At 49.4% G+C, this 26997-nt stretch overlaps 4 protein-coding genes across 4 annotated transcripts; 1 reads left to right on the plus strand and 3 right to left on the minus strand.

Moving 5' to 3' along the window:
- Positions 1-2899: 2899 nt before the first annotated feature.
- Positions 2900-14803, plus strand: LOC128720397 (jmjC domain-containing histone demethylation protein 1). Its single transcript, XM_053814066.1, has 5 exons — positions 2900-2956; positions 8276-8436; positions 10406-11740; positions 11867-12668; positions 13145-14803. Exons 1-5 carry the CDS (start codon positions 2900-2902, stop codon positions 14801-14803), a joined length of 4014 nt encoding a protein of 1337 aa, XP_053670041.1.
- A 2459-nt stretch (positions 14804-17262) lies between these two features.
- LOC128720398 (arrestin domain-containing protein 3-like) lies at positions 17263-21863 on the minus strand. Its single transcript, XM_053814067.1, has 3 exons — positions 21353-21863; positions 18962-19960; positions 17263-18882 (listed from the first exon to the last, which is right to left on the minus strand). The coding sequence occupies exons 1-3, from the start codon at positions 21465-21467 to the stop codon at positions 18722-18724; spliced, it is 1275 nt and encodes a 424-aa protein (XP_053670042.1). The 5' UTR covers positions 21468-21863; the 3' UTR covers positions 17263-18721.
- A 1243-nt stretch (positions 21864-23106) lies between these two features.
- Positions 23107-24424, minus strand: LOC128721590 (arrestin domain-containing protein 3-like). Its single transcript, XM_053815358.1, has 3 exons — positions 24307-24424; positions 23352-24227; positions 23107-23264 (listed from the first exon to the last, which is right to left on the minus strand). Exons 1-3 carry the CDS (start codon positions 24422-24424, stop codon positions 23107-23109), a joined length of 1152 nt encoding a protein of 383 aa, XP_053671333.1.
- Positions 24425-25269: 845 nt separating this feature from the next.
- On the minus strand, positions 25270-26973 carry LOC128731930 (arrestin domain-containing protein 3-like). Its single transcript, XM_053825088.1, has 3 exons — positions 26756-26973; positions 25691-26686; positions 25270-25612 (listed from the first exon to the last, which is right to left on the minus strand). The coding sequence occupies exons 1-3, from the start codon at positions 26874-26876 to the stop codon at positions 25563-25565; spliced, it is 1167 nt and encodes a 388-aa protein (XP_053681063.1). The 5' UTR covers positions 26877-26973; the 3' UTR covers positions 25270-25562.
- Positions 26974-26997: the final 24 nt, after the last annotated feature.

Raw genomic sequence — 26997 nt, forward strand, 5'->3', positions numbered from 1 at the left:
TTGCATCCAGGTGGCGCTTCACCGCGGTCAGTGAAATTTTCCGCCAGACTTTCGTTCCGTCGCCATCGCCTGCGTGTCCGGTGTATTCGTCGGGTTCGTGCCGTGGCGGCGTGTGCGCTTCATCCTGGCGGCGGTGTTTACGGACGCGCGGTGCAAGTGCAGAATATGTAGAGCCCCGTCCCAAGGTAATTGCTAAACGCCCCTCTATCAAGGAATCGCAATTAGCTCCACTATTTATCGCGCAGCAGTGTGGCAAAAGTGCGTGAACGCAGCGGGGCATGGTTGTGCAGAGGCCGAGGTGTGCAGTGCAGCGCGCGCGTTTACGCGAACGGTTGTCGCCGCAAGGGTCAGTGTGTGACGGGTGGCGGGGTGGGCGGCGTCGCTGGTGAACGTGAGATTGTGACGGTGCGGGCGCGCGTTGTTCGGTTCCTCGGCGTGGAAAGGCGGCCTCGCATCAAGAGCAGAAAGCAAAAAAAAAGAAAAAAAGAAAAGAAAATCAAATGATGAATTCAGCTCTCTCGGCACGGGGTGTCCTCTTCTGGCCGGATAGCCTGGTTCGCTCGCACTGTGCCGCGCATGTGTTGGTGCTCGCGGTCGCGCGAGGCGCAGCAGTGTTTACAGGCCCGCAGAGCCGCCACCGCTGCCGTCGCCGTCACCGGCGCTCTGGTGTCGTCATCACCGGTTGGCTTCATGGGGAAATCTCTCGAAGCCGCAGCAAACCTCAGCCTCAGTTAGCGCGCGCTCTGGTTCGCTCCCCGGTCTCGACCGTTTAGTGCGTTTCGTTCGCTCGGTGCGGGCGTGTGCGTGCCAGCGAGAAGGCGGATCTCTAGCGTGAGCCGTGCGCGCGGTCGACACAGCAGCAGCCACACCACACCATCGCACACGACACATAGCCCGGCAGTAGCTGGTCTGGCGTCGACAACGCAGCAGCGTGGCGCAGTTCGACCGACCGATTGGTCAGTATCAGTGCGCGTTCCCGTCAACGCGACCAGCAAGTGTGGTGTTGTCATCGCGGTCTCGCGCTCGCTGCGACTTCCGGCGGCCGCGCCGCATTCGCCACTTATCAAGCATCGGGTGCACGTGTGGGTGTGTGTTTGTGCGCGCGTTTGTGCACGGTGGCCTTCGCTGCAAACGGCTCGCTGGGTTCGATTCGCCCGTTTGGTGTGGCGTTGCTGTACCGTCGAGGAGGAGCCCACGTTTGGAGCCTCACGCGCGCGTTGAGTTTCAGCTAATTGCCAGAATCGGCACTGTCCGACGGGGGGCCACCTTGTGCCTCACTGCAGCACACGTGTGCGTGTGTTTGTGCTTTGTTGGGTACAGCGTGAAAACGAAAGGCAAAAAGGCATGATTCTAGATCCCAGTGCTGGATGCCGTTTCGCCATTCTTCATCTGTCAATTGGCCCTGTAATTAGGTGTGAGGGGAGCAACCAACGAAAAAAAAAACAACAGAAACGCAACCACACCGTGACAAGTGAACTGACGAAAGCGTAAAAAGGGCACATCGAAAGAGAGAGAGAGAGAGAGAGTGTGTAAAAAAGAAGCGAGAGCGATAGATAGATAGGCAGTTTGGTTGGATCCGACGGGTATGGAACCTGCGAAGGTAAGGGATAGAGGCGATCAGAGCAGAAAGGATCAGTTTTTCACGGGAGTGTCAGAAGAAAGTGTCAAGGGTGCAGTTTATTGGAATGCGTTTATATTCGGGTGCTGCTGCGTTTGCGTTTCCAACGCGTTTGCTCATCGCGTGCGGGCCCCCCTTATCCCTTGGCAATCACAGTAGCCCTTCTCGCTCCCGTTTTCCGCTTTCTCGCTCGCTCTTTCTCTCCCTCGCTCGCTCGCTCGCTCCCATCAAGCGAGTGGCCCATTACTGACGGGACGGGAACGGACCAATATGTTCTGCTGTTGGTGTAAAAATGGCGTAATGTGTGCTCATGTTTTTTTACCCTCCCCCCCCCAAAATGCTCTTTTTATCCCTACCTCTCACTACCAGCAGGCGGTGGATGGATGACTCGTTGCGAGCAAGATTTTCCGTGGTATCAACACCAGCGTCATCGTCATCGTCATCGACGGTTGCCGTCGGCGTCGTCCGGTTTGAAGAGGGTCCCATTTTCGCCTTTCGTCCACCGGTTGGGTCGCGCCGCGGGCGATGATGAAAGTTTGTGGCGTGGTTCTGCGTAAAAACGTGTATGTGCGCGCGTGTGTGTGTGTGTGTTTGTATATGTGTTTGGGTTCGAGAGTGTTAAAAGTGCAGTGAAAAATGGTAACATCATCACCACCGTCTTCGCGCTAGAGCAGGTGTCGCGCGTGCCTTTCCCGTGACCACGTGTCCCCTCCATCTCGGTCCGTGTCCTCCATTTCGGAATACGCACATACAATAATCGAGTGAGCAGGGAGGAGAAGCCACCACAACGTGCGTGTCTCACTAGTAATTGTTTGCGGTCTGTACTCGTGGTGCACAAAACGGAAAAGAAAGAAAACCGACAAAAAGAAAACACGTTTCCTTCAGGCGCATTGTGTCGTCACAGCCTACCTAGTCACTTAGCGCCCGTAAGCAAGTGACGTCCGTAGAGGCGGTAGCATATGCAGCAATAGCAGCAGCAGGAGCAGTAGTACCAGCTGTGCGAATATAGCAACCAAACAGGCCATCGAGTTCGCGTGTCGGGGGGACTCTTGGGTCTTTGGGGCGGGAAGTGAAATAAATTAATTACCCCGCGCAAAGTGGCCACCTCCGGGAAGGAAGGGTAGTGTAGTGCGTGTACTCGAACGTGAGCCCAGGAAAAGGGGCACCACCGGATAGCCCTCATATCAACCGGGGCCCAGGCTCCCCAGACCGGTCTTGTGTGTTGTGTTCCACCATCCATCGCATTGGCATTGTCAGACGAAAAAAAAGCCGCGCGGCACGATGTCTTCCGATAAGGTGCCGCCGCCGATATCGCCCTCGAAAAGCCGCCGTCAACTGGTGAGTAACTAGCGCTGGGGGGCTAACGTGTGTGCTAGAAAGAGCGAAAAGTAGGGTGGAGCGAGATATGATAAGAAACCAACAGCGAAAAAAAAAACACGAGGCTTCAAAAGGGGGAGGCCAAGCTCGCTAACTTTGCCGTGGCTTCGAATGGGAGCGAGCGCAAAACTAACCCGCGTGGCAAAAAGTGTGTCGCGAGAAGCCTTCCTTTTACGAATGCAATGCCTTTCTCGGTGGCTCCTAATCGCCTCTCCACGCCTCACTGTGGCAGGAGAAGTGAAAGGGAAACCCGTTTTTGGCTCGGGTTTTGGTAGGGTGGTGGGGGACGCGCACTGTTGAGTCACAAAAAGATGCTCACGTCTGCACCACCCACGTATCAGCCACCTTCCCGGGGGGGGGGGGGAGTGAGAGGAAAGATGGGAAGGGAGAAAAGGCGAAGGTTCAAACGTGAAGTTTTCGCATCCGGAAACGCGACTGAAAGGGAATTTCCCGGATGGGATAGAAAAAAATGTTTCGCGCAAAGAATGTTTCCGCCCGGCCTCGAGTTCTAAGGCGAATTTCTCTCTCTCTCTCTCTTTCTTTCTCTCTTTCTCTGGTCATCCCACGAACTGCGGGACAGAGAAGGATACAGCCGGCATTCCGTCTCGGAGACCCTTTTTACCGGGGTCCGGACTATTGCTCTTGAAAGATGAGTTGTGTTTCCACTTCTTCTTGTCATCTTCTTGGTGGGGGCGGGAAAGAAAATCCCTCTCGACAACATCATGGACGTGACGTGGACGTGTATCAAAACAACTGCGCTTTTCTTTTTCTCTTCGGACTCGGACACGCGCAACGACACACCGTTCTAAAGGTTGGTTGGTGAGGGGGGAGGGGGAGGAGAGAGAGAGAGGGGGGGATGCACCACGGGGAAGGCAAAAGGGCAAGCAAGCAAGCGTCGTCGTCGTATGGGGTGTGTTTTCGTTCCTGAAATAGCCGGCTCCCCGACTACTGGTGGTACGTGGGTGGTGTTGGGAGGGAGAATTTTTTTGAAGGAAATCTCGAAAATGATGCACCGCTTGGGTTGAACGCACGTTATTAGTACATCTTTCAAGGGGCTAAAATGCATCGTTTTATTAGCCTGCGATAAATAAAAATCCGTCGCAGCATGCTTTGATGTTCAGGTGGTTCGAAGTTTTGCTGGCGTTTGGTTGGGGGGGGCTTTGTAAAACAAACACATGTTTGCTGCTGCAAAGAAGAAGCAAAAAATCTCGTACCTAATTAGTGTGCCGATGGTGTGTACGCAGGCAGAAATGAACGCTTAAACTCATCGTGATAATAAACAAAGTTAGTGAAAAAGTAACGCCTCCCCGACCTTTGCATCATAAACAGCCGTTTGCATCATCATCAGTTCGTCGCGCCACATAAAACGTGTCTCGTTCGGTTTGTGTATGGATTATGCATTGCATTGTCTTCGAACACGCCCGAAGCACGAAGAACGCGGCCATTCCGCACACAAGACGGATCGAAACTGGCGCTCGATGTTTGCTCGGTTCCTGGGCCGGGCCGTATGCTGGTGCTGATGCTGAGACCAGACAATGCGAGAAAGAGAGAGAGAGACAGAATGAACGCGCGCGCGTGACGCACGACGAGGACCACCGAAATGGACGCGAAAACGTCGTGGGCTTCTTCGTAGTGGGCTGCAGGAGATGAGCTCATACCGCGCCATCAGTGTTTCCTCTCTCTCTCTCTCTTGCTCTTGTGAGAGAAAAGAGAGAGAGAGAGATGATGATGAGGTGTATCGCGAACAACCTGCCCAAGAGTCGCGGAGGTCTGCCCGATCCTGCGTATTCGCCCGCACGCGAGTTTGGCAAATGCAGAGAAGCATATTCAACGCTTCCCCCGCTAAACACACACACACACACAGACATTCTCAATGAGGCGCGCCCCAGTCAAGTGAATGTGTTGGATCCCCTCCCCCAGCAAGAACGAACGTCCGAAGAGCGATTGTGGGTTCGTTTGGGTTATTCCTTCAACGCCTCTCCCACCCATCGAGTGGTCCCGTACCCGGGGGGTGGTTGGGCGAAAACTGCGATACAGGAAGCCAATGCGCGGGCGCGCCTGCGTGTGCCGGTGCTTTCCTGCCCCAGTATCCACATACAAACACACATACACACATCAATTCGCACGCCCTTCCACCGGCCCATCGTCGTCCTTGTGGAGCGCGTTTCGGTTGGTTACCTCTTTCACAGGGCGAGAGGGGTGGGGAGAGGTGGCCAAGCGTTCTTTTTGCGTCGCCTTCGAATTCGGCGTGGCTGGATTTGCTCCAATCTCGCGCTTTTTGTGAGTTGAAGCTGTTACGCGGAACGAAGTTCCCTTAAGAGGACAGAGCGAGAGAGAGAGAGAGAGAGTACAGCTTGACCGGCCGGCTATTCGCGACCAGAGACCGGTAAAAACCCTCTTTTTGTGGGTTTCGCATCCCCCCCCCCTCCGCCCTCATTCCCAGGCGGGTCGTTTGAGAATGTGCCGAGATCGGTGGAGCAATTTTATCTTCTTTTCTTTTCCGACTTCATTCCACCGAATGGCAAATGGAACGTTCCTCCTCACACTCACACCCATGAGTTTTAATGGAGATGAATATTTGATGAGCGGCTCAAAAACCACTTGTACACCGTCCGTTTGACCGGAATTTGACCATCTTCCAGACGAACGAGAAGAAGCAGCCGCGCTCGTTGCAGTTTAGAGCAGCCTTTCCTTCATCCCGTCGTAAGGATGCACCGACGACAATTGTTGGCCGTTAAACGAGCGAGAACCGGCGGTTGAATGACCACAGTGTAATAGTCCTCTCGTCGATTGCAACAATAATGCAACCAGACCAGACACACAGCGCCTTTGACCTACTTGTGTTGTGGCTTACTTACTGCACGCGGTGGTGTTTAAGCGGTTCTTATCAACCTCTTTCACGTCATCGAACCTAAACCGTGTTGTGGACCTGTCGCAAGGTTCCCTCCGGCCATGGTGAGTGGAAAGTCACGCACGGAAACCTAACGTGCCCGCGATAAGTGACCCTTCACGACGCGAGAACCTCTCTCCGGTACTCGAGAGACGTGTCCGTTCAGGTGGTCGCGAACAATGGCTTAAGGCTGTACTAAAAGCCGTCTTTCGTGTTCTGTCTCCTCCTCCTCCGTATCTTATCGCTGATTTGAGGTCTGCAATTCATGCCACTGACTTCCGATTGTAAGAAATCGGATAACGCCCTATTAGTGGTTGACTTCCAGTTGAGTGCAGTTGTTGATGCGCAACCGTGGAATTCCGTGGAAAACAGGTATCAATCCGTTTCCGGTTTTGTGTGGAGTCCTGTCGATACTGTTCTGCTGTGTGTGACGTGTTTTCTCTGTCCGTGATGGATGAGAACCATCAGTTCGCGCGTTATTGTTTACACGCGCTACGTAGACGGATCAAGACACCACGAACTGTTGATGGTGTGCCGCTGGATTAAGCGTCCGACGTAGCATAAAAGCCGTGTGCCCCCATTAAACTGCGCTGCGTGGCGTGCTGGTGTTAATGCTCAGAGGGTGTCATTTTCCTTCGGGGTTCGATCGTCGATTTTCGATCGAACGCACGACCAAACGAGTCACGCCGCTGTCCTAAAACTGGCTCCAAAACGGAAGAAAACCGGTTTTGCGGTTCGTAGCTCTTCAAACGACGAAAAACCCTTCGGTCCGGTGAAACCGTTCTGGACTATTCTTGGAAGGCCGATGGAAAGGTCTCTGCGTTGCCTTGGTTCGGTTCGGTTTGAGGATCCGTTTTGGTTGCGGGTAGTGCAAAAAAAAGGTCTTGTGGGCGATTAAAACCAAAAAGACAAACTGTACATGTTCTTATTTAGAGCATCAAACGAGAGCTTTGATGAACGGCGAACGAACGAGCTATTGGGAGCAATTTTGGCAAGGGTTTGGAAGGGTTTTCAAGGATTTATAATTTGCTGCTCTGGAGAGGTCAACTTTGGGGTCTTTTTTTCCCGCAAAATCCTATCTCCGTGAGCCCTATATATTTCGTCGTATCGATCGCGTAAATTGCACCCTTCCGGGGGTTGAGTTTTATTCGATTGGGATCGAACGATGCTGGCAGTGATAGGAATCTCTCTCAACCAACCTCTCCATCAGAAGAGAAGATGGTCGTACGCGACGAAAAGTGACGTGTAGTTCGTGTGACAAGCATGAAATACGGCGCATCAAATCAGCGGTGTTGCTGTTATCTTTGTTGCACCGTGGCATATCGACAAATCAGTAGCAGTGCAAGTGTGTATAGGAGGCTGGCCGATAAGGCGGTGTAGTTGTGCAGCCGTTGGGAAAAGATAAGGGAGAAAGCGTGTACGGCGGTGACAAATGCTGTCATATTCTCGTTCGTCGTTTAGACGGAATTTGTGCGATTTATGATGTAGGGTTCAATTTTTACAATCAATTTACTGAACACCGAGAATGAAGCAACATACTATTCGACCATGATAAGGTGTTTATAGTTGGTTTTAAAATAGTAAAAGAGAGATAATGGCGGGAAAATGTGTGCACCCATCCACGGGTCTGGCTAAAGGGCTCGATAGTTTGTTTTTCTTTATGTTTTGTTCGATTACCAGTCAGCTGATCACGATTGCTATGGAACGAAATGTGCTGCACCATGTGTAAGCAGGCGTTACTGCACCTGTGACATCCTGCTCGGGGCCATACGCAAAGAACCGGCAACACAATGGCCAAAGAAAACAGCTGAGGAATGACTTTCACTTTTCACGGTCACCAAACCAAGCAGCCACCGACGTCAAGAAGAGTCCCTTTCCGTGGTGCTCGAATACGCGCCACCAATGATTAGGGTGAGTGGGAGGGTGAAAGGAACTATAGGAAATGGTACAGTAACTTTAGAACCACCGGCGGAGCAGCCTCCTGGGGATGTTGTCCCAAAGAGAGCAACCCCTGCGTAGAGAGCTGAGAAAGAAAGCGAAACAAAACCCCCCGGGTGGGATGCTCAAGAGAAAAAGAGAGAGAGAGCGAGAGAGGGAGAGTGAAAGAGCGACGCGTAAATAAATATGCTGTAATCATGTTTTCTTTTCATGTTCGCGATGAGTGGGTGGGTGGGTAGGTGATGCTGGATGCGCTTTGAAAAGCAACTTGTTCTTCTCTAACCAACACGTGCTGATGTGCCGTAGTAGGCGACGCTGCCGAGGGATAGGAAACGAATTAATACGTCAAATGCTACTGTCATTCGCGCGGAAGTGTGTTGTATTGGGGTGTAAATTAAATCACCCATTTGGTCACAGTTTCTCACACGTGTGTTCTTTTTCCCTTGTTTCAGCGCGAACGTAAACAAAGAAAGCTGTACTCGGAGGAGTGGAACCTCGGCGATGATGACTACGAGGGAGCGCGAGGTTTTAGCGTGGCGGAAAAGCTCGAATCGTCCCGTTTCGCCCAATCCGGCATGGTGCGTGAGATGAAGGGCGAAAATCTAACCGTCGGGTAAGTGTGAAATTTAACGTATAAGAGCGTTGTTGTTGTTGACGTCGCGCGTTAGAAGACGAACCGCCGAATCTCGAGATGCTCCGATTTTGGTCACCCCCCCCCCCAAAACCGGTCACTTCGAATCATCTCTCTCTCTCACTCACTCACTCCACCCTTGGAGACATGGTTGTTCTCGGGTTTCTTCGATTCGGGCTTGCACTACTCCAGTGTTGGTGCAAGAAGATGGCCAGATCTGAAACCTGTTACCCGTAGTGCAGCTCTCTCTGAGGATTGCGTTCTCTACCACTGTCCTGTTGTGGTTCAGTGGGTCGTGTATGTTCCGTCTCTTTCTACATCGCGCTCCGTTGTTGACCGGGGAAGAAGGATTCAGTTTTAGACACCGCCCGAACAGGAGAAGGATGTCCATCCTTCGCGTTGTGTCTAAATCTAATGTTGTTGCACAATGGAACAACCGATTTTCCTTCTTCTTTTTCCCATTATCTGGCCATCGGAATTGCTGCTGCCCGTGATCAACCGGTGGCCTCGAACGGGAATGATGATCATGGGAAAATTTGCTCGTGAAGCGAAAGTTTTGTGCGATTGCGGTCCTCGATTTTCTCAAGGGCCATTACCTCGCCTCGCCACTGAGATGGGGATTGTTTTTGCTCTTTCTTTCGCTTGCTGGTGTACTGATTCCCTTAACGGTGGCATGTGCCGGATAATGGCTTCCAAAAGCCTCATCCCACGTGCTATTTTTAACGATTAATTGCAAAGTGGTGACCGAGAAACAACATTGTCTTCGCACTTGGCCGGAAATCCAATATATCGGGAAGCACACACACACACACACTGGCTGGGAATGTATCAGAAAGGATTCTGAGGCACGTGTGTGCTTGACAAATCGTTTCAAATATTTGTTTTAGCTGGAAAAGTTTAAAATTTTGATGGGCAATTTAATCGCTCAGTTATCAGAGAATATGGCTTTAATATTTATTTATCTATTATTTAATCATTTTATTTCGCTAGATGCTTTTGTTTTGGGATATACACGTTGGGGAACAAATCCACAATCTCTTCCCAGCTCCCCACAGAGGCTATCATCAGCCTCGAAATCAGAACAGCGCACGTGTAGTTGACATAAAACGAATTATCGCCAATTAGATTTCAATCACAAGTGCATCCCCATGGTGGAGCAACTGCGAGAATGGAACTCTCATTCATGTTTTTTCCTCCCCCCTGAGCATGATCGATACGCGACGATCGATCCCATGTATGGTGTTGTGTCCCAGAGGTGTTCCTTCAACCGTTTCCAGGAAGTGAACGGAGAAGCCGGTGACCGACCGGGTTGATGGAGCAGAACTCCAAGCGTATATAGAGAGACAAGAGAGAGAGAGAGAGATAGAAAGCGAGAGAACGATGGAGAATGAGAGCAAAAAGCCGGCCAAATGCGTCTGGCGAAAGACCGCCGGACGGGATAGTTTTTTGGTCGATTTGGCAAACTTCGCCTTCTGCTCTTCCCACGTGCTCTCGTTTACCAATATCGCGTTTTTTGGGGCGTTTTCTGTCACTCACTCGTCGTGCGACAGAGAAGCTGAATTTTTGGAACCACCTAGTGAAAGAAAAACCGGTCGGTTTCGCGTTGTAGGGGGTCAAAATTTTCCGGAGGCGGGAAAATCGCTCGCGATGGCAACGTTGTTGACCTGTTTAAAATTCCGTGCCGGTGGGTACTTGTTTAGGGCTCATTAATTCAATTAAAAAATGGTCCACTAACCAGCGCCCCCCCAACGCTGCCCGGAGGGGGTTGACCTGAATCCGTTATTTTAAGGACATCGTGGTCGATGTTAAAGCGTCGCGTGCGTCCTCGTGCCACAAGCCCGGTTTGTACGCGCTACACCAACACCCGTTTCGCTTCCAGTGATCGTTGCACACAATCAGCGAGAAAGCGCACTTCCTCTGATTATGCAAATTGTGCTCCTCTCGCTCGCAGGTTTCTGCAACAGAATGGCTTCAACATTCCGCTCCTGTTCAAGGAGAAAGCCGGCCTCGGGCTGCAGGTGCCAACGGCCAACTTCACGATCGGTGACGTCCGCACGTGCGTCGGATCTCGCCGCGTCCTGGACGTGATGGACGTGAACACGCAGAAAAACGTCGAGATGACGATGAAGGAGTGGGAGAAGTACTACGAGGACCCGGTGAAGAAGAAGTTGCTGAACGTGATTTCGCTCGAATTTTCACACACCAAGCTTGAGAACTACGTGCAGAGTCCGGCGATCGTGCGGCAGATCGATTGGGTGGATGTGGTGTGGCCGAAACAGCTGAAGGAATCGCAGGTCGAATCGACGAACCTGCTGAACGACATGATGTACCCGAAGGTGCAGAAGTACTGCCTAATGTCGGTGAAGAACTGTTACACGGACTTTCACGTCGATTTCGGGGGCACGTCGGTGTGGTATCATATTCTGCGAGGCAGTAAGGTGTTCTGGTTGATCCCACCTACCGAGAAAAACCTGCAGCTGTACGAAAAGTGGGTCCTGTCGGGTAAACAGTCGGATGTGTTCTTTGGCGATACGGTTGAGAAGTGTGCCCGAGTTTACCTAACGGCTGGGAACACGTTTTTCATCCCGACTGGGTGGATTCACGCCGTTTACACGCCAACGGATTCGCTGGTGTTTGGTGGCAACTTCCTGCACTCGTTCGGGATCGTGAAGCAGCTGAAGATCACGCAGGTTGAGGATAACACGAAGGTACCACAAAAGTTCCGGTATCCCTTTTTCACCGAGATGCTTTGGTACGTGCTCGCGAAGTACGTTTACACGCTGTTGGGTCACTCGCATCTTGAGGGTGAACCTGGCCGAGAGCATGAGCTGGTGGGGAAACCACACGTGCATCTCACCCACTACGAGCTGTTTGGGTTAAAGGACATCGTGATGTACCTGTACGATCTGCCAGCGCAGAAAAAGAACGTACCGGAGTTGATCAAGGACCCGGTGGCGTTGATCAAGGACGTGCGAACACTCGTTGAGCGGCATTGTAAGGATCTTCCCGAGCTGGCCGTGACGGGAGTGCCGGTGTTACATCCGGATCTGAACGTGAGCAACAATTCGTACATTCGCGAGCATTACGAGTACTACTCCGGTGATGGAGGTGGCAATCGAACGACCGACAACGAGAGCTCGACGGTACCACGCCGAAACGCAGATCGTGAGGACGACGAGGAGGATGATCCCGATGGGGGGGATGAGGACGATGAGGACGAGGGGCCCACAACGGGAGTAGATCGACGGCGAAGTGAGGAGTCACGATCACGCCGACTGCAAGAGGAGTACAAGAATGGTCACGGACCTGTTCCGATTGGACGGGAAGGTGGCAATGATACCGCACCATCATCCCAATACCACCCACAAATGCACACCGGAAACGAGAGCAGTCCTGGAGGTGAACGACGGAGAGAAGAGATCGATCAGGATCAACAAAATCACCATTCCCAAAACCGCCACAACCACGTGCAACAGCAGCAGCAGCAGCAACACCAGCGGAAGGAGTCCTCGAGTGGTGTGGTGACTCCACTCGGTCCATCCCGGTCACCGATCGGTAGCTCGAATGGTGGTACGACGATGGGTCCTCCAGCCAGACACAACAACCATCACCAGCATCAACCTTACGGCAACAACGACGACGATCGGAACTTTGTTTCACCACAACCAACGGCCGGGAACCGGTTACCGTCGAGTGGAGCTGGTGGCACCGTTGCCGGAGGACGAGGTCCTTACAAAAAGCACGCCGGTGGTGGTGGCGGTCACGGGCATAACGGTGACAAACGGGATGGTGGCAATGGACCCCGACGACGAAGGACACGTTGCAAGAACTGTGAAGCCTGCCAACGGTCGGATTGTGGTGAATGTAGCTTCTGTCTCGATATGGTAAAATTCGGAGGACCTGGTCGGGCAAAGCAGACGTGTATGATGCGCCAATGCCTGCAACCGATGCTTCCGGTAACGGCCCAATGTATCCACTGTAACCTGGACGGATGGCGACAAGCGCCCATAACGGCACCCGCCCAGGCTAAGCTGCAGGCTCAACTGCAGGAAGGTCCTTCGGCGCTGATGGAGTGCTCCGTGTGCTACGAGATATCGCACCCGGATTGTGCGCAACGAGCCGCACCGGAAGCGCACGGTATCGTGAATGATGATCTCCCCAACAGCTGGGAGTGTCCGACGTGCTGCAAGTCTGGCAAGAACACCGACTATCGGGTAAGTGCGCCAAGCACCGGGAGAGGATGGGATTTGCCAGCAAGCTGATTCAGCGATGGCCGGGTGTTTTCTGGTAGCAAGGAACCGGTACAGAATTGTATGCTTTTCGATTGGGTTCTTCGACGCTTTAAATGTTAGAACTAGTTGTATTACACATGAATCGAATTCGATTGCGTTATCGCTTATACGGTGGCCCCGAACCCAATTCGGGAAACTGTCGGAATCGGTAGATGTGTATGTGTATGTGTAGTGGTACACAACCGAAAAAAGCATACATTTTGTGTGATTTGAAATCCATGTTCCTGTACCAGTTCCAAAGAACACTCGGTCAGTGGGGAACGCGTGTCAAAAAGTACTCCCATTACGTTCGAATCACAGCTGCAAGTCTGCCGTGCTGTCGGGTGCGGTAAAGTCGTTGAAAGTAAATCTAAATCGGCCAATAATGCCCCCTTTTTCCCCTTTTTCGCGTGCTCTAGCCTCGTCACTTCCGAGCGCGACAGAAATCTTCCGAAATCCGCCGTATGTCCGTCAGCAGTGACGCATCGTCGGTGCACAACGTCGAGCAGGGGGGGCGGATAGGTGGCAACGGTGGTGGTGGTGGCGGCGGCGAAGGATCGATGAGCAATTCCGGTGATGCCATAGTACCCGGCGGCGGAGGTGGATCGAACGTGGCCACACCGAGAGCACCACGGTTCCAGAACGACATGTTGTACGATTTCGCCGTATCGGGAAGTGCGGTTATCGTCGGGGGCAACGGGGGTAATATCCTGTTCGAACGGAAGCCTAAGATAAAGGACGAAGACATGTCGAGTGGATCGGAAAATGATGCTGCCGGTGGTGGAGGAATGAGCAAGAAAATGCATCTTCAATCCAGCGGTGCGATGAAGGTGGAGGTGAAAGACGAACCGCTGGATCAGCTGCAACAGAACCATGCGTATGCGAATCATCACGGCACGAGCGTTATTAAAGATGGCCGCGAGTTGATGGCAGCATCCGGAGGCACTGGTGGCACCGCTGGTGTTCCGGTGAAGCGACGCAAGAGCGAAGAAGGTGGTTTGGGTAATCTGAACCATGTTGGTGCCGTAGGACCGGGTGTCACGGATATACACGACACGAAGAACAACCACGGTACGTTGCCGCGGAAGAAGTCCTCCCAACGGATGCAACTCGCGCACCAAATCCACAGCACGTCGACGAAACCGATGAAGAAACCACTGTACCCGATCCGTCCGGCCGCTGTGACACATGCGCCTGCGATGCCCCTGTCGGGTAACTACGCCCTGGACAGCACGTGCCTGTTGGCGGTGTTCCGGTATCTACCACCGGAAACGCTCGTCACCTGTACGATGGTGTGCAAGACGTGGTCCAACATTGCGGTCGATTCGTCACTGTGGAAGCGCATGAACTGCGCCGAGTACAAGCTGTCTCCGAACCTGCTATCAGCGATCGTCCGTCGCCAACCGGAACACCTGATTATGGACTGGATCGGGTTGGGAAAGCGGCAAGTGACGTGGCTGATATCACGCATTCCGGGTCTGAAGAACCTTTCACTGCAGGGCACACACATTCAGGCTGTACTCGGATTGCACACCTGCATGTGTCCACCACTGCAGGTGCTCGATCTCAGTTTCATCGCCGGATTGAACGATTTCGCGATCCGTGAGATTCTGTCACCCCCGAAGGACTCCCGACCGGGGTTAGCGGATTCGAAGTCACGCTTGCGTAACCTAAAAATGATGAAGGTGGCCGGAGCGGACATTTCGGACGTGGCATTGCGGTACATCACGCAGGGTCTTCCGAACCTAACACACCTCGATCTAAGCTCGTGCCAGCGGATTACGGATGCGGCCATCGCTCAGATCGGAACCTCCCAGCCGGCCATCAAAACACTGATCGAGCTCGATCTGAGCTGTTGCAAGCTAATCACGGAGCTATCGCTCGACCACCTGGCCAAGTGTGACGCTCTGACACGGCTCGATCTCAGCCACGTGCCGCAGGTGTCCACGCAAGCGGTGATCAAGTTCGCTTCGACCTCCAAGAATGATCTGCAACTGCACGACATCAAGCTGGTGGACAAACGGAAAACCCTCTCGCAACCACAGCAGCAGCATCCATCGTCGAATGAGACGCAGTGAAGGGTTTCCTGGGATTCCAGTGACAGGAACTTCTTGGTATCCAAGGTGTTCCGGAACTGGCGAGGTCAAACCACCACCACCACCACCAGCGTGCAGTGTAGAAAGCTCCGGTAGAGAAGAAATCAACACTTCAAAATGAAACCAAAGACTAATTTTAAGTTTTTAACTGTTAGTGCGCGGGAACCGGGATGTACCCGTGAACCCCCGGGGGTATCTTTTTCCGCGGATTTAACACACGCTCACGATGCAGTTTGAGTGTGTGTGTATGTGTGTGTCATTCACACGTGGCTTTTCCGTTTTTCTTTTGCAATTTAATTCCTCGCCGTGCTCCTCAGTTTAGGATGATTATTAACGCAATCCCTGCAATCTACTACGTTTACAGAACCAGCTCAATCTAGGGATAGGATTAATTAGGGCACACGCTGTAGAGGAACACCATGTCGATACGGTTCAGCCCGTACTTAGAATTGGAAAGCTTAGTGTTTAGTGTATGCAACCATCCCTGGTTGGGGTTGGATATGATCGAATGGCTGGGACAGGTAGAATAGAGCTCTAGGACGTTGAGTAGCCAGTAGCACACGCATCTTCTAGCAGGCTTTTTCAAAGCCTGCGAGAGGGTTAGATGAGATGGAATGAGAGCGATCCCCGGAAAGAAGGGCATAAAGGTATACGATCGCTTGATTTATAGTGTGGTGCAATTTTGTTCTGTACTGAGCAGTGCAATTTCTTTTCATTGAAGTCTAATTGGTTGTTTGCAATAGGACAGTCACGATAGGTTTGTTCAAAACCTTTGATTCTGTTTTAAAACGTGAGGAGGACAAGGAGCTTCAAAAGCAGCGTTAAGTAAGGCACGATTCATAATCGTTTTAAAACTGAAACAATGAACAAAGAGCCACTTCTCCTTAAGGAGGTGGTATGAAAGAAGATGTGTATGTGTACGTATGGGTGTGAGGATTATTCCTTCTATCGGGTTGTTCTCGATTAATTCAACGGTATTATTGGCCCGACAGAATGCGGGGCTTCCAAATTCAAAATTGTTGGCTTACTTACAATCATCTGGAACACCATCGCGAGCGACGCACCATCGCTCACGTATTTAGGAGACTTCAGCGATCCTTTGTGCAGAATGTGGATCTTGCATGTATTTTTTTGCTATCATCCAATAGTAGTCAATAGAGAAGACGAACCATAATTGCAAGGGGATGATTTTAAGTGATGTTGGGATAGTCCTGAAGGGTAATTTGGTATTATCCCAGTGTTCACCAATCCTGCAAGGCGCACAAAAGAGTCCACGCTATGTTGCAAGTCCCTTAGTCTCGTGTGTGTGTGTGCAAAGTGAAGCGATATCGGTCGGGAAACATATTGGTTTTATCATTCATACTTTTTATTTCGATTCGCTATCTCATAGTGGAACACCACATAAACACAGCAAAAATGCCTCCAATGAAAGCGGCAAAGAAGTATTGTAGTGATAGGATATGCAGCCTGCAGAAGGAAAGTTATTTGACAGTGTGAAATAATCCGGAGTCAGTCCCAACAAAAAAAAGCTAGAACGCTCCAGCTTTAGGCTCACACACAGGGTGGAATAAGAGCACCATATTTTCTAAATGTAAGTTGCAAAACGCCGCACTACCGTTACGGTGGATGCGAGGAAACTAGGAAATCCCTTGCTGATAGTGCAAACGTACCCACGGTGGTATGGCTCCTGTAATGTGTGGTTTGTAAATGGTAGTGTGTGACAATATACCGTCAAAAGAACATATGCTGTCCCCTCACGCAATAGCAACAAAGAAAGCAAACGTCCCCGAAATTTAGACACTCCATATGCATCGGGGCTTTTTCGTGACTATAGATAAATGAATAAGCATGTACGCGTAAGGCAAGCAGGATATTCTAATATAGATAAAAGTGAAAACATAGATGCATTAATACTAGAGCAGCTCCCCCCCAGTAATGGCGAACTAACATTAAAATGATGCATGGAGAGCTACGCGCGGGTGGCTCTGTAATACACAAGAAAGGAGATTGTTGTATCATACATGATTTGTAAATACACTCTCGTGCAAAAGGTAGCAAACTTTGATCCGCGATCTGCATCATGGCTTAGATGTCGCATCCGAAGAACGTGTATGTGAGATTCATCACTGTGAAACTTGTCCGGAACCACGATCGAACAACAGTCTTCGCAGAAGAAACCGAAACCGGCCGTAGTTTGTACAGTTTATAATACTCATTTCGAGAGCTTATTCCTCTGTCCATTCATATGAAGGCCACTCCTCGATGAGTTCTTATGTTTAAAAGAAACATTAGCTTATCAACACGTGGTACACAATTTCTTAGATGCCATGCTTGGAGCACTTATTAAATCCTTAATCGATGCACTCTCGTTGTGCCATTTTGGCCTGCCGGATGATTTTCTGGATGTTTTTGTTACACTATAAGGAAAATCACGCAATATATACGGTATCCGCAGTATTTATTTCATTTCAATGGCCGTGTGAGGCAATACAAAAGATTATTTTATGCTGTTCGCGCTGAATGTTCATACTATTCTCTTCCGCTCCGTACTGGTAATTAAAAACACTGTTTCGTGTTTGCCCTGAAAGTTGCACTTGGAAGTTCCGACGGAGCAAATTGTCTCATAAATCCGTCTCATACATTGAATGTGTATAATCGAGTGTGCTAGTTTTTCGACGATGTCGAGATTCGTCAATAGTTTGCCCAGTTCATCTTAAATTGGTACAATTTTGATTGTTGCACGTACATGTGGTTCAGTGTGTGCACCCGTTCCTATCTGCTCACTCACACATCTTCTTCCTCTTCCTTGCTTCCTGCTCATCAATGGCTAATATAAAACGTTACTGTAGGCACTATTTATGCGAACGGCTTCCGATCATGTTTCTAGAGAGTATATTTGCATGAGAGTAATAGAAAAGAGAAAGAGAGAGAGGGAGAGAGAAAGTATATCAGTATCACATACCGACGGTGCTTGTACCACCAGCTACTACTCTCATTGAACTGCTCATTTTGGCAACTTCGATCTAATACAACTTCTATTGTTTGTGTGTATACATATTACATCATATAATTATATATCCCAGTCACGTTTTGTTCTCTCCTTGCGTAGTGTGTTCATTTTTCTAACATTCATCATTAGAAGGTACAGTTTACTTCTGAGAAAAAGGGAGAGCGTGTGACTATTAGTCCTTATTAAAGACGGTGATGTAGCGAGAGTAATACCGTTGCACCGAACTGATTACCGCGGAAGTAGTAAAGTAGTACTAAGCTGCTTGTTCGAACTACATAATCACTAGAATACTATGCACGCGTGCGCCATAATTCCTTGCCTGAGGTTACGCCCGATTGGCGTAGTTTTGCGCACCCGGAAGATTCATAACTCGCTAAGCGATTGTTGCTGCTATCATACCTAATGTCCTGTCGTTTTTGCTTATTCCTTTTCTCCCTGCTCTAACTGGTGCGGCTTGAAGCGAAACACGAAACGCAATTAATGTAGTAAAACGTAAACTTGAGTGTGCGATAGCGTAAGGCAAATAGCCTGTGCGTGCGGGCAGTAAGCAATATGCATCATTTGCGTGTGCGGCGTCCGGAGGCTTGCATTCTCTTCTCCTTATGCTCCTTTTTCTCTCCCCCTCCCCCTCTCTATTATGCTGCTTTCGTTTATGGTAGCACACGGAAGCCGGTGTATACGGACGAACGGACTTTGAAACTTATACAGTAGCACCTCCGTTCCGGAAACGGAACTAACAACAGGAAACGCACAAACACTCGCTGCTATGTACGGTTACACCGAAAAGGATATTCAAGAGAAACAGACAGCGGGAGAGCTGATGAAAAGCAAGCGGATGGCAGATGTCGATGATCGAAGGTATTGTTGGTCCGTCCTATTCCGGAAGCTTATCAGTAGTTCGAGGGTGGCGGCGGCGGTGCAGTCGGCATGAACGCGTACGTCGGGTATCGGGGTGCGTATTCATTCCCACCAACCATGCGAGTATATTCGGTATCGTTCTTGTCAGAAATTGTAGGCGCTTTGTATGAGGTCTCGGCGAACGTCGGTGGAGCTAAAATGAAGGAAAACAAAATTGGAACGTGATGAGGAAGTGTCACAGCGCGCCAGGACCATCATCATGATCTACTCACGTATGTTAGGGTACGTCTTGTTGTCACCAAAATTCCAACCAAGCGCACCACCGGCTCCATTGCTGGGTGGACTAGCCGGACTGACCGGTTGTGTCGGCAACATGGACGGGTCAGTTTCAGTAGCGATTATATCGCTCACCACAGGCGGATTGTCCGTGTAGGGTGGCGGTGCCTGGAACGACTCGAGCGGTACCGTACCGAGCACGATCGGTATATTACCGTCCAGGTTGCCATGCATGCCGCTAACCTCGGCGATCGCCTTAATGTCGTAGTCGACATCGATGATGCCACAGTTGACCAAGTTCGACGGTGGCAATGGCGGTATCTGCAACTTCTGCTGCCACGTCTGGCTGTTGCCCGCCTCGATCGGTCCCATCGAGATGGTGGTGACGATCTCCTTCTTACGCTTCGTCTCACGCCGTGGCGTGTGCACGTGGAACGCGAACAGTTTGCGCAAGTTGATCGTGACCTTCTCCACGTTCACGTTGCTCGCATTGTCACACTCAACCGTCACCGGGACGGACTGACCCGACACGAACCCGGTCACCGGGACATGCACGATCAAACTCAACGGGCCGGAAGCGCAGCAGAAGCAGCAGAACGTTTTCTCCAGCTCCAGCTTGAACGGGTCCTTCACGCGTGGGTTCAAATTTAGGTCGACGGGCGAGATGACGGTGAAGGCCATCTTGATGTCCTGATCGTACTTCCAGGGCCGATCGAGCGTCACCTTGACCGTGTAGCGCACGAAACCCCATTCGCCCTCAAACGAGGACGGTAAAGTCGGTGGCAGAGCGCACGTGAACGGGTAGGTGTGCATCCCCTGCGGAAGCTGCGTCTCGGCGGCGTTCTTGCCACCGAGCAGATAGTACTGGATCTGGAAGTACTCCTCCTGGCCCGTCAGGTTCGTCGTCGACTCGTACTGCTTGCCGTTAGGGTCGGTTTTTGTTTCCGTTTCGCTCCATTTCGTTTCCGCCTCGCCGGCAAACTTTATTACGATGCCTGCAACGGAACAACACCTTCGTTAGATCCGTCGGTTGGTTGTGTTTGGTTTGGTGGGCGACCGTGACATTGACAAAGTGGCTGGTGAAGGGGATGGGCCAGTTTTCCGGGCAATTAAAACCAGCAAGGCGCCACTTCCGTTGTTCAAAAATACCATCAAAAGCATTAGCACCAGCAGATGTTGAATCTTTGCCTTCGTTTCAAGGTCACTGGTGGATTTTATTTCTATCATGGTATCGCCAAATGACAAACTGTTGATAATTTTTATTTCTTCAGTGTTAACTTGCTAAACAAAAACCAACGAAATGGCCTCTTTTAGCGCACATCCTCGATTGGGAGAAGGTTCGAAACGTACGAAAGTACAATATTTGGGAAACATTCATACCGGAAGGGAACAGGGAAACAAACGACGACCATAATGCCTCCATTCGAAGCTGAACAGGGAACGTAAGACGCGACCCCATGCATTCTCGCGTATGTATATTTTTAAATGACCGAACATCGGCGCCAGTAGATCGCGCTCTCTGCAACGTTTTTTTAATGGCCAAAGTTTACGGGTTTTTGGGAAAGAGGTCGTAACAAAAAAGGACCGCAGGGAAGATGGGAAGCATCTTGGGGTTGTGTGAGCGGCGTAACGAGAGCATAACAGGGTCGCGGAAACCGAAGCAATAATACATATAAAAATAAACATGCTCACTTCAACCGAGCCCCCCAGAGGAGCAAAACTCGCTCTCCCCGTGGACGATTTGGAGCTGTTCTTCTTTCGGGTGTGGTATTGCTCGCGTCACGTCGATGGCAAAGGAGTGAAAAAAAAATACACACACAATTTGATGATAGGAAGAGGGAGAAAAAAAGCATACGCACGCGTTCGAAACCCCCCTATTCCAGCATATTTGGTAGCGCTAGATGATTAGGTTCATGGGGGTAATGAGTTTGACTGCGATCAATTCTTAGCACGAAACATAGTAGGCACCGCATTCCGATGTAGTGAAGTAATCGCAAGCAGAAAAGCGTGTTACGTTGCCGCTTAACCAAGCCATGATTAACTAAGCGGCCATCGCCCATGATTAAACCGAACGACCGAGGCGTTCGAGGAATGTTTTTGAACCGTCCCATTTACTTGGGATGAAATTAAATTTTTCTTCATTTCTCGATTCAATCTGCAATGATGCTGCCTCTCTGCTGATGGATGTGTTGCAGCAGGCACTATTTGGGGAAGGTGCAATTAGGCACGATTTTCCCCGGTATACAGGGTGGTTTGACAGATGATGTCATCTCAATTCGGCAGGCAAAGTGTTTTTTTTTCACATCACCTGCAAGCATGACTACCGTGGATCTATTCCACCGCCACCGAACCATATGTTTTGTCACACGAGCTGTCGCGAGACTTACCTCGAATTTTCTTCGGCGAATCGAAGGTAAACGTAACCCTGCCGTTCACCGTCTGACCGGCATAGTACGTATTGTACGGATTATCGAGCTCGATCGTACAATCCTTCAGACCCATGTTGAATTGAAATTTTTCTTCGGTGCACACAAATCAACACACACACACACACAAACTCGCTAACACAATCTTTTCGCTAACAGTCTACCGGCAGTTAGAGAATGCACAGCTTGTGCACCCACGCAGTATGCACACTGAGCAAAATTTGCGGTTACCAAAAACACCGGACGGTTGTGACGCTTAAAATCTTTCGGTTTTCTTTCTCGTTTTCTCTCCTTTCTCTTCTCGGCAAAAAGCTTGATATTACAATGTAATACGGTGTGAAACGACGCGTATTCCGATTGCCACGTCAAAATGGAAACGAAACGAGAATACACTTAGCCAATCGAAAATTTTCACTACCACACGACGCCGGGAAAACAACAGCCCAATGCGAAAACCTGTTTTTTTGTTTCGTTGCTGCGCAAACTGTGTAGAGTGGGCGGTTAGGTCGAACGGTACGATTTGACAGAACGGCTGCAGAAAAAGAAAAGAAAATGTTGACAAACATAGTGCATGGAACGCTTAGACCGTGTTCTTGTACATGAGTATTGACTCAAATTTAAAAACATGCTTGCTGGTGGTTTTATGAACAACTTTGTAAAATCGCTTCATATATATTCCTTGTAATTCACGTATCCTTGAATAATCTATATATATATATATATATATATATATATATATATATATATATATATATATATATATATATATATATATATATATATATATATATATATATATATATATATATATATATATATATATATATATATATATATATATATATATATATATATATATATATATATATATATATATATATATATATATATATATATATATATATATACATTTATATTGGATTAGAGCGAAGTGAGAAGAAATCCTTGGTGTAAGAAAGTCATCTTGAATCTTTCGTTGTTTCAATAATGTCTTAACAGCATGGTCTTCGGACGCATTCTACTAAAGATGATGTATTTATACACATCAAATACCATTATGTTTTGATAGCAGCATTTTCACATATTTTGTATAATTGCAACAAATCTCAATGGCACTTGAGGTAGTTCAGCGGAGGTTTCGCTTCTGAGTTCATTTGACAATAAGCGCACATCATCTGTTCATTTAAAAACTGCAGCACGTCGAGTACGTTACGCTATGTAATTGAGTTCAATATTGTACAACTGCTCCGAAGAGGAGCTACTGGGAAAGCACATATAAAAGAGCGTTGCGGTAGATTTGGGTTTTCTCTTGACGCACCTTAGTTGTAGCAAAATGTGTGAAGTGAAAATTCACATGCAATCTCAGCACGGCACATATAAGCAATAGACAGCGATCAGGTGAGTTATGTAGACTGTAGTAAAGATAAATTAAAACATAAAACGAGTCAATTGATTCGTAATAAAGCTACCGATGTCACCGATAATGCGTGCAATTTTATAACGTGTTTCCTAAGCGTTTCAGGCATGCCAAAAGCGGCGAGAGGCAATGCGCAATTGATGACGTGTTTTTCATCACTTTGTACTTGTTTGTTCAGCGACACTAATTCAAAAATTAAATTATAATATACTGTTACGTGTAAATAGCAAGCAACCTTAATCAGGGCGCTGATCGATTTGTTATCAGCCCTTGCCCTCTTATTTTTGTGTTCTCACGTTCAGTTCTCTTCGCACATCTCATCGCTTTTCCGGTGTACAATGTAGTGAAGTCGCACGTTGCTCGAACCATTCGGAATGTCCTCTAGACCAGCCTGTGAGCGTCGAGCGATATTAGTGAGCGGAATCCGTGTACCTATTATGTCCGTGTGCTGTGAACCTGTGCCGGGGAGAGTAATTCACCATGAAATTGAAATGAACTGGAACTATTATTTATTCAGGCACGTTGATCGGCCCATTTTCTTACTAAATGGATCCCACGATGGTTTGGTCAATGGCTTTAGTTTTTCCTTCGGCATCGATGCTTCCAGCGCTATCGTCCCGATCGTTATGGGCATGGCGAGCCTCGGACTTATGTTGGGTCCGGTAACACGTGCCTCGACCTCCAGCTCGTAGTTGATGCTAAACACGGGCGATCCATCAGTGTAGGTAGGGGGCAGAGCCGGAATGAGCAGATTCTGCTGATGCTTCACCACCTCACCCGAGGTAACACCTGAACAACGCGATTCCGCAACTACCAGCGCGTCTGAGCGGTTCTCGACCGTCGGATGTTGGCTGGCGTAACACAGCTTCTGGATCAGCTTGATGCGGAACTCGATCACCCTTGTACGGCTCCGATTTACGGCATCGATCTTGATCACAATCGTTTGGCCCGGTATGTACCCGCAGCGGGGAATTTGGGCCGATATGTATAGTGGCTCGGAAGAGCACGGTCCGCAGCAGAACACCTTCGTCAGTTCACTCTTTGTTGGGAGCACCAGTACGGCAGCGTGTTCGTTCAGATTCAGATGCCGAAGCACGGTGAAGCTAGTTTGACCGATTGGATCGGTGCGTGCTTTCGTCCTGTGCAAGGACACCTTGGCCGTGTAGCGGATGCGGGCGTGGTATCCCTCGAATGAGGTTGGTAGGTGGGCTGGAAGCTCACAGGAAAAATGATACGTATGCGTTCCGATTGCCAGGTCACGCACCGGCCCAACGGACGAACCGCATAGGAAGCTGGTCGAGTTAAGAAGAGTCTGCTGGCCGTAGTAACGGGTCGTTTTACGACCGGGCTGACCGGCAGCCGACTCGATTTCTTCGGACCACTCGATTTCGGTGAGCCCATCTAGGCGTAGACTCACGCCTTTAATAGGGAAGATAAATGCGAGACCAGGCGTGACTTTTAGCAGTGAACAGTGAAAAAAAATGGCACTCTAACTAACCTACTACGTTCAGTACCTCCGTTAGACGGAGCTCCACCTGACCGGCGAGAATTTGCCCGGCTAGATACACGCCATAAGGATTGTTATCGAATCGTATGTGACACTCCGGGTCGGGCATTTTTTCTCCGTTGTCGCCGTACGGCTCATAGCCCTCAGGACGATGGTTCAGGTTTTACGCTGCTCTTCCGTCAGCCAAAGGATCTGGGCCGTGAAAAAAAGGGATTCCCACCATGATATCACCGATTCGCGATTCGATTCGATTGCGGGCAACGTGTTACTCAAATTCCTGCACACTCCACCCCATTGTATCGATTGCGCTTACCTGTGTGTTATCTGAGGATTTTAGGAACTTGATTTTAAACACCGCACTCAGGCTACAGCGAAACAGAAACCGTGGTGCATGCAGCATTCACCCATGCCATTTCCATCGCAGTTCTTCTGCACTTTCATCTAAAACACTTGAAACATGTTGAGCGATGCCGCCGCACCGTCCTTGGGACTGGGTAGTGGTTTCTTTTCACACACTCACCACTCGATAAACCGGGCGGGTATTGCCGAGTTTGACGTAAATCGTCCAAGGATGTTTCTGATTTTGGGGCGTCGCGCAAGGGGGTTTGTTTGCTCTACGACCAACAAAAAAAGAGTCCTTCCATTCGCTCTCTGAAACATTTCCTTTTTTCTCTCTGGCGCGCGCGCGAGTGCTCTCGCAAAACATTTCCCCGATGAATCGCTCACTCGTCCTGTGTATTTGACTAGGCAGTGTTGCCAATGCCTGATAGCACGTTGTTCTGGCGCATGTGGTGAAAATGGGCTCCATAGTAGGCAGGCTCATAGAATGATGCATTATTTGCATACGACGTTGTTATAAAACGTTGAACATAAGCCCTAATAAATTTCCAACTGGTCAATCTTTTTGTGAAAAAAAAAAAATGCAAAAAAACAACAGTAGCGATTTTTTTTGAATAACTGGTCGATGCCATATTAAAAAGCAACACTTTATTATCATAAACATTGAAGATGAACATTTTCACGACATTTTAAGCCTACCGGCTTCATTCACCTTTGAGGTATATTTGTAAATGCGTAATGTTAGGCACCGAAATTTAACGTTTAAAGCGTACAAACACCGCTTACTTGTAGGCACTGTATGTATAATAACTTGATGGAGATTGTATAGATCTTCATTATTTGTCCTCTAATTATTACCCATGTCATGGGGTGGGAGCTGCTCGTTGTGCTCTCCTAGAAAATTGTTTCTAGAAGTTGAATGAAGGGGCTGAAACTGCTTCTTCGTATGTTGGAGGTGCTGTAAAAAGATAAATGAAAACGATTAATTACCCATAACGACTATGCCAGCAGCAGGGTGTGTCTCAGTTGTCCTTACGGAGTAGTTCCTCCGGAACGCTAGGTGGTGCAATTGGTTCTGGGTCGCCGTAAGGAAAGAAGGGTGTCGATGGGTATGGAAGTAAAGATGCAGATTGTTCCTGTAGGACCGGAGCAGTTGCTATTGGGCCCATCGATACAGGATACTGCTGCAACTGGTCGTGATTCGAATCCATTGCAGACATGCCATTCGCGACAAGTGCAACCGTGCCGATAGTTATCGGAATGGTAATGCTTGGATTGATGCTCGGTCCCGAAACATTCCCTTCTACCACCAGTTGGTATCCGACCGTCAGAAGCTGGCTTTGGTTACACGTAGGAGGGATGGCTGGCACGCGCAAATGGTGATCCCAGGATCCCTGTCCACCAGCTGCCACTCCTTGGCCACATGCTATTGCCACGGTTTCATTTATGCGCTTCACGCGAGTGCGCGGGGTCTGGCTAATATAGGATACGATCCTTTCCAGCTTCGTACTGAACCCAAGCACTTTCCTTCCGCTTCGGTTGGAAGCCTCAATGTGTACCGCTATCATCTGACCGGCCACATATCCACTAAACGGTATTTGGACCGAAATATACAGTGGTTTCGAAGCGCATGGCCAACAGCAGAATATCTTCTGGATTTCCATTTTGCACGGCACTGCTAGTGCGATCGCATTCTCATTGAGATTCACGAGACATTGTACGTTAAAGACGACCTTGTACTTCGAATCAATCTTCCAGGGGCGATGAAGCACCACTTTTAAGGCATACCGAATGTGTCCGTGTTTGCCCTCGTATGAGCTGGGTAGATTAACGGGAAGCTGATAGCAAAAAGGGTGGCTCTGAGTTCCAGGAACAAGATCAAATGAGCCGCTGTCGTGTGAACCCTGAAGGAACGTGACGGTGTTGATGTAGTCCTGTCGCCCACGGTAGTGAGTCGTGTTGCGATTTTTGCCCGAACCAGAAGTCTCCGACCAATGGACTTCGGCGAATCCTTTAAGATGGAGGCTTATACCTGTCAGAAAAACGAGCTTGTATAAGTTTTTTTATGTTATTCAATTCCATCGCTGGTGTAATGCACTACCCGTAACTTTGAACGATTCAAGTATGCGCAACTTGACGTGACCCGACAGAGCCTGCCCGGGAAAATAAACGGCGCTCGGATTGTCTTCGAAACGTATTTCACACTCGTGCGACTGTGGCATTGTCAATGTTTGAAAGGCGATTCTTTAGTATACGAAAAAACAACCCTACACTATGTTTGTAGTCTTTACTCCGGCAACGCAAGATTAGTCATATCAAAGGTCGGTATTGTTGTCGTTGGCG

This window comes from Anopheles nili, chromosome 2 (genome assembly GCF_943737925.1).
Source record: "Anopheles nili chromosome 2, idAnoNiliSN_F5_01, whole genome shotgun sequence".
NCBI classification, from domain to species: Eukaryota; Metazoa; Arthropoda; class Insecta; order Diptera; family Culicidae; genus Anopheles; species Anopheles nili.

What these genes read in the sequence shown, in the direction of transcription:
- LOC128720397 (XM_053814066.1), top strand. Translation starts at nt 2,900, where the DNA reads ATGTCTTCCGATAAGGTGCCGCCGCCGATATCGCCCTCGAAAAGCCGC. An exon ending in CGAAAAGCCGCCGTCAACTG is followed by an intron (nt 2,957 to 8,275) that starts GTGAGTAACTAG and finishes CCCTTGTTTCAG; the next exon opens with CGCGAACGTAAACAAAGAAA. An exon ending in GGCGAAAATCTAACCGTCGG is followed by an intron (nt 8,437 to 10,405) that starts GTAAGTGTGAAA and finishes TCTCGCTCGCAG; the next exon opens with GTTTCTGCAACAGAATGGCT.
- LOC128720398 (XM_053814067.1), bottom strand. Translation starts at nt 21,467, where the DNA reads ATGGGTCTGAAGGATTGTACGATCGAGCTCGATAATCCGTACAATACG. An exon ending in TTCGCCGAAGAAAATTCGAG is followed by an intron (nt 19,961 to 21,352) that starts GTAAGTCTCGCG and finishes GTTCCGTTGCAG; the next exon opens with GCATCGTAATAAAGTTTGCC. An exon ending in CAAGACGTACCCTAACATAC is followed by an intron (nt 18,883 to 18,961) that starts GTGAGTAGATCA and finishes CCTTCATTTTAG; the next exon opens with CTCCACCGACGTTCGCCGAG.
- LOC128721590 (XM_053815358.1), bottom strand. Translation starts at nt 24,424, where the DNA reads ATGCCCGACCCGGAGTGTCACATACGATTCGATAACAATCCTTATGGC. An exon ending in GGAGGTACTGAACGTAGTAG is followed by an intron (nt 24,228 to 24,306) that starts GTTAGTTAGAGT and finishes TCCCTATTAAAG; the next exon opens with GCGTGAGTCTACGCCTAGAT. An exon ending in ACCATCGTGGGATCCATTTA is followed by an intron (nt 23,265 to 23,351) that starts GTAAGAAAATGG and finishes TCCCCGGCACAG; the next exon opens with GTTCACAGCACACGGACATA.
- LOC128731930 (XM_053825088.1), bottom strand. Translation starts at nt 26,876, where the DNA reads ATGCCACAGTCGCACGAGTGTGAAATACGTTTCGAAGACAATCCGAGC. An exon ending in TGAATCGTTCAAAGTTACGG is followed by an intron (nt 26,687 to 26,755) that starts GTAGTGCATTAC and finishes TTTTTCTGACAG; the next exon opens with GTATAAGCCTCCATCTTAAA. An exon ending in CGTTCCGGAGGAACTACTCC is followed by an intron (nt 25,613 to 25,690) that starts GTAAGGACAACT and finishes ATCTTTTTACAG; the next exon opens with CACCTCCAACATACGAAGAA.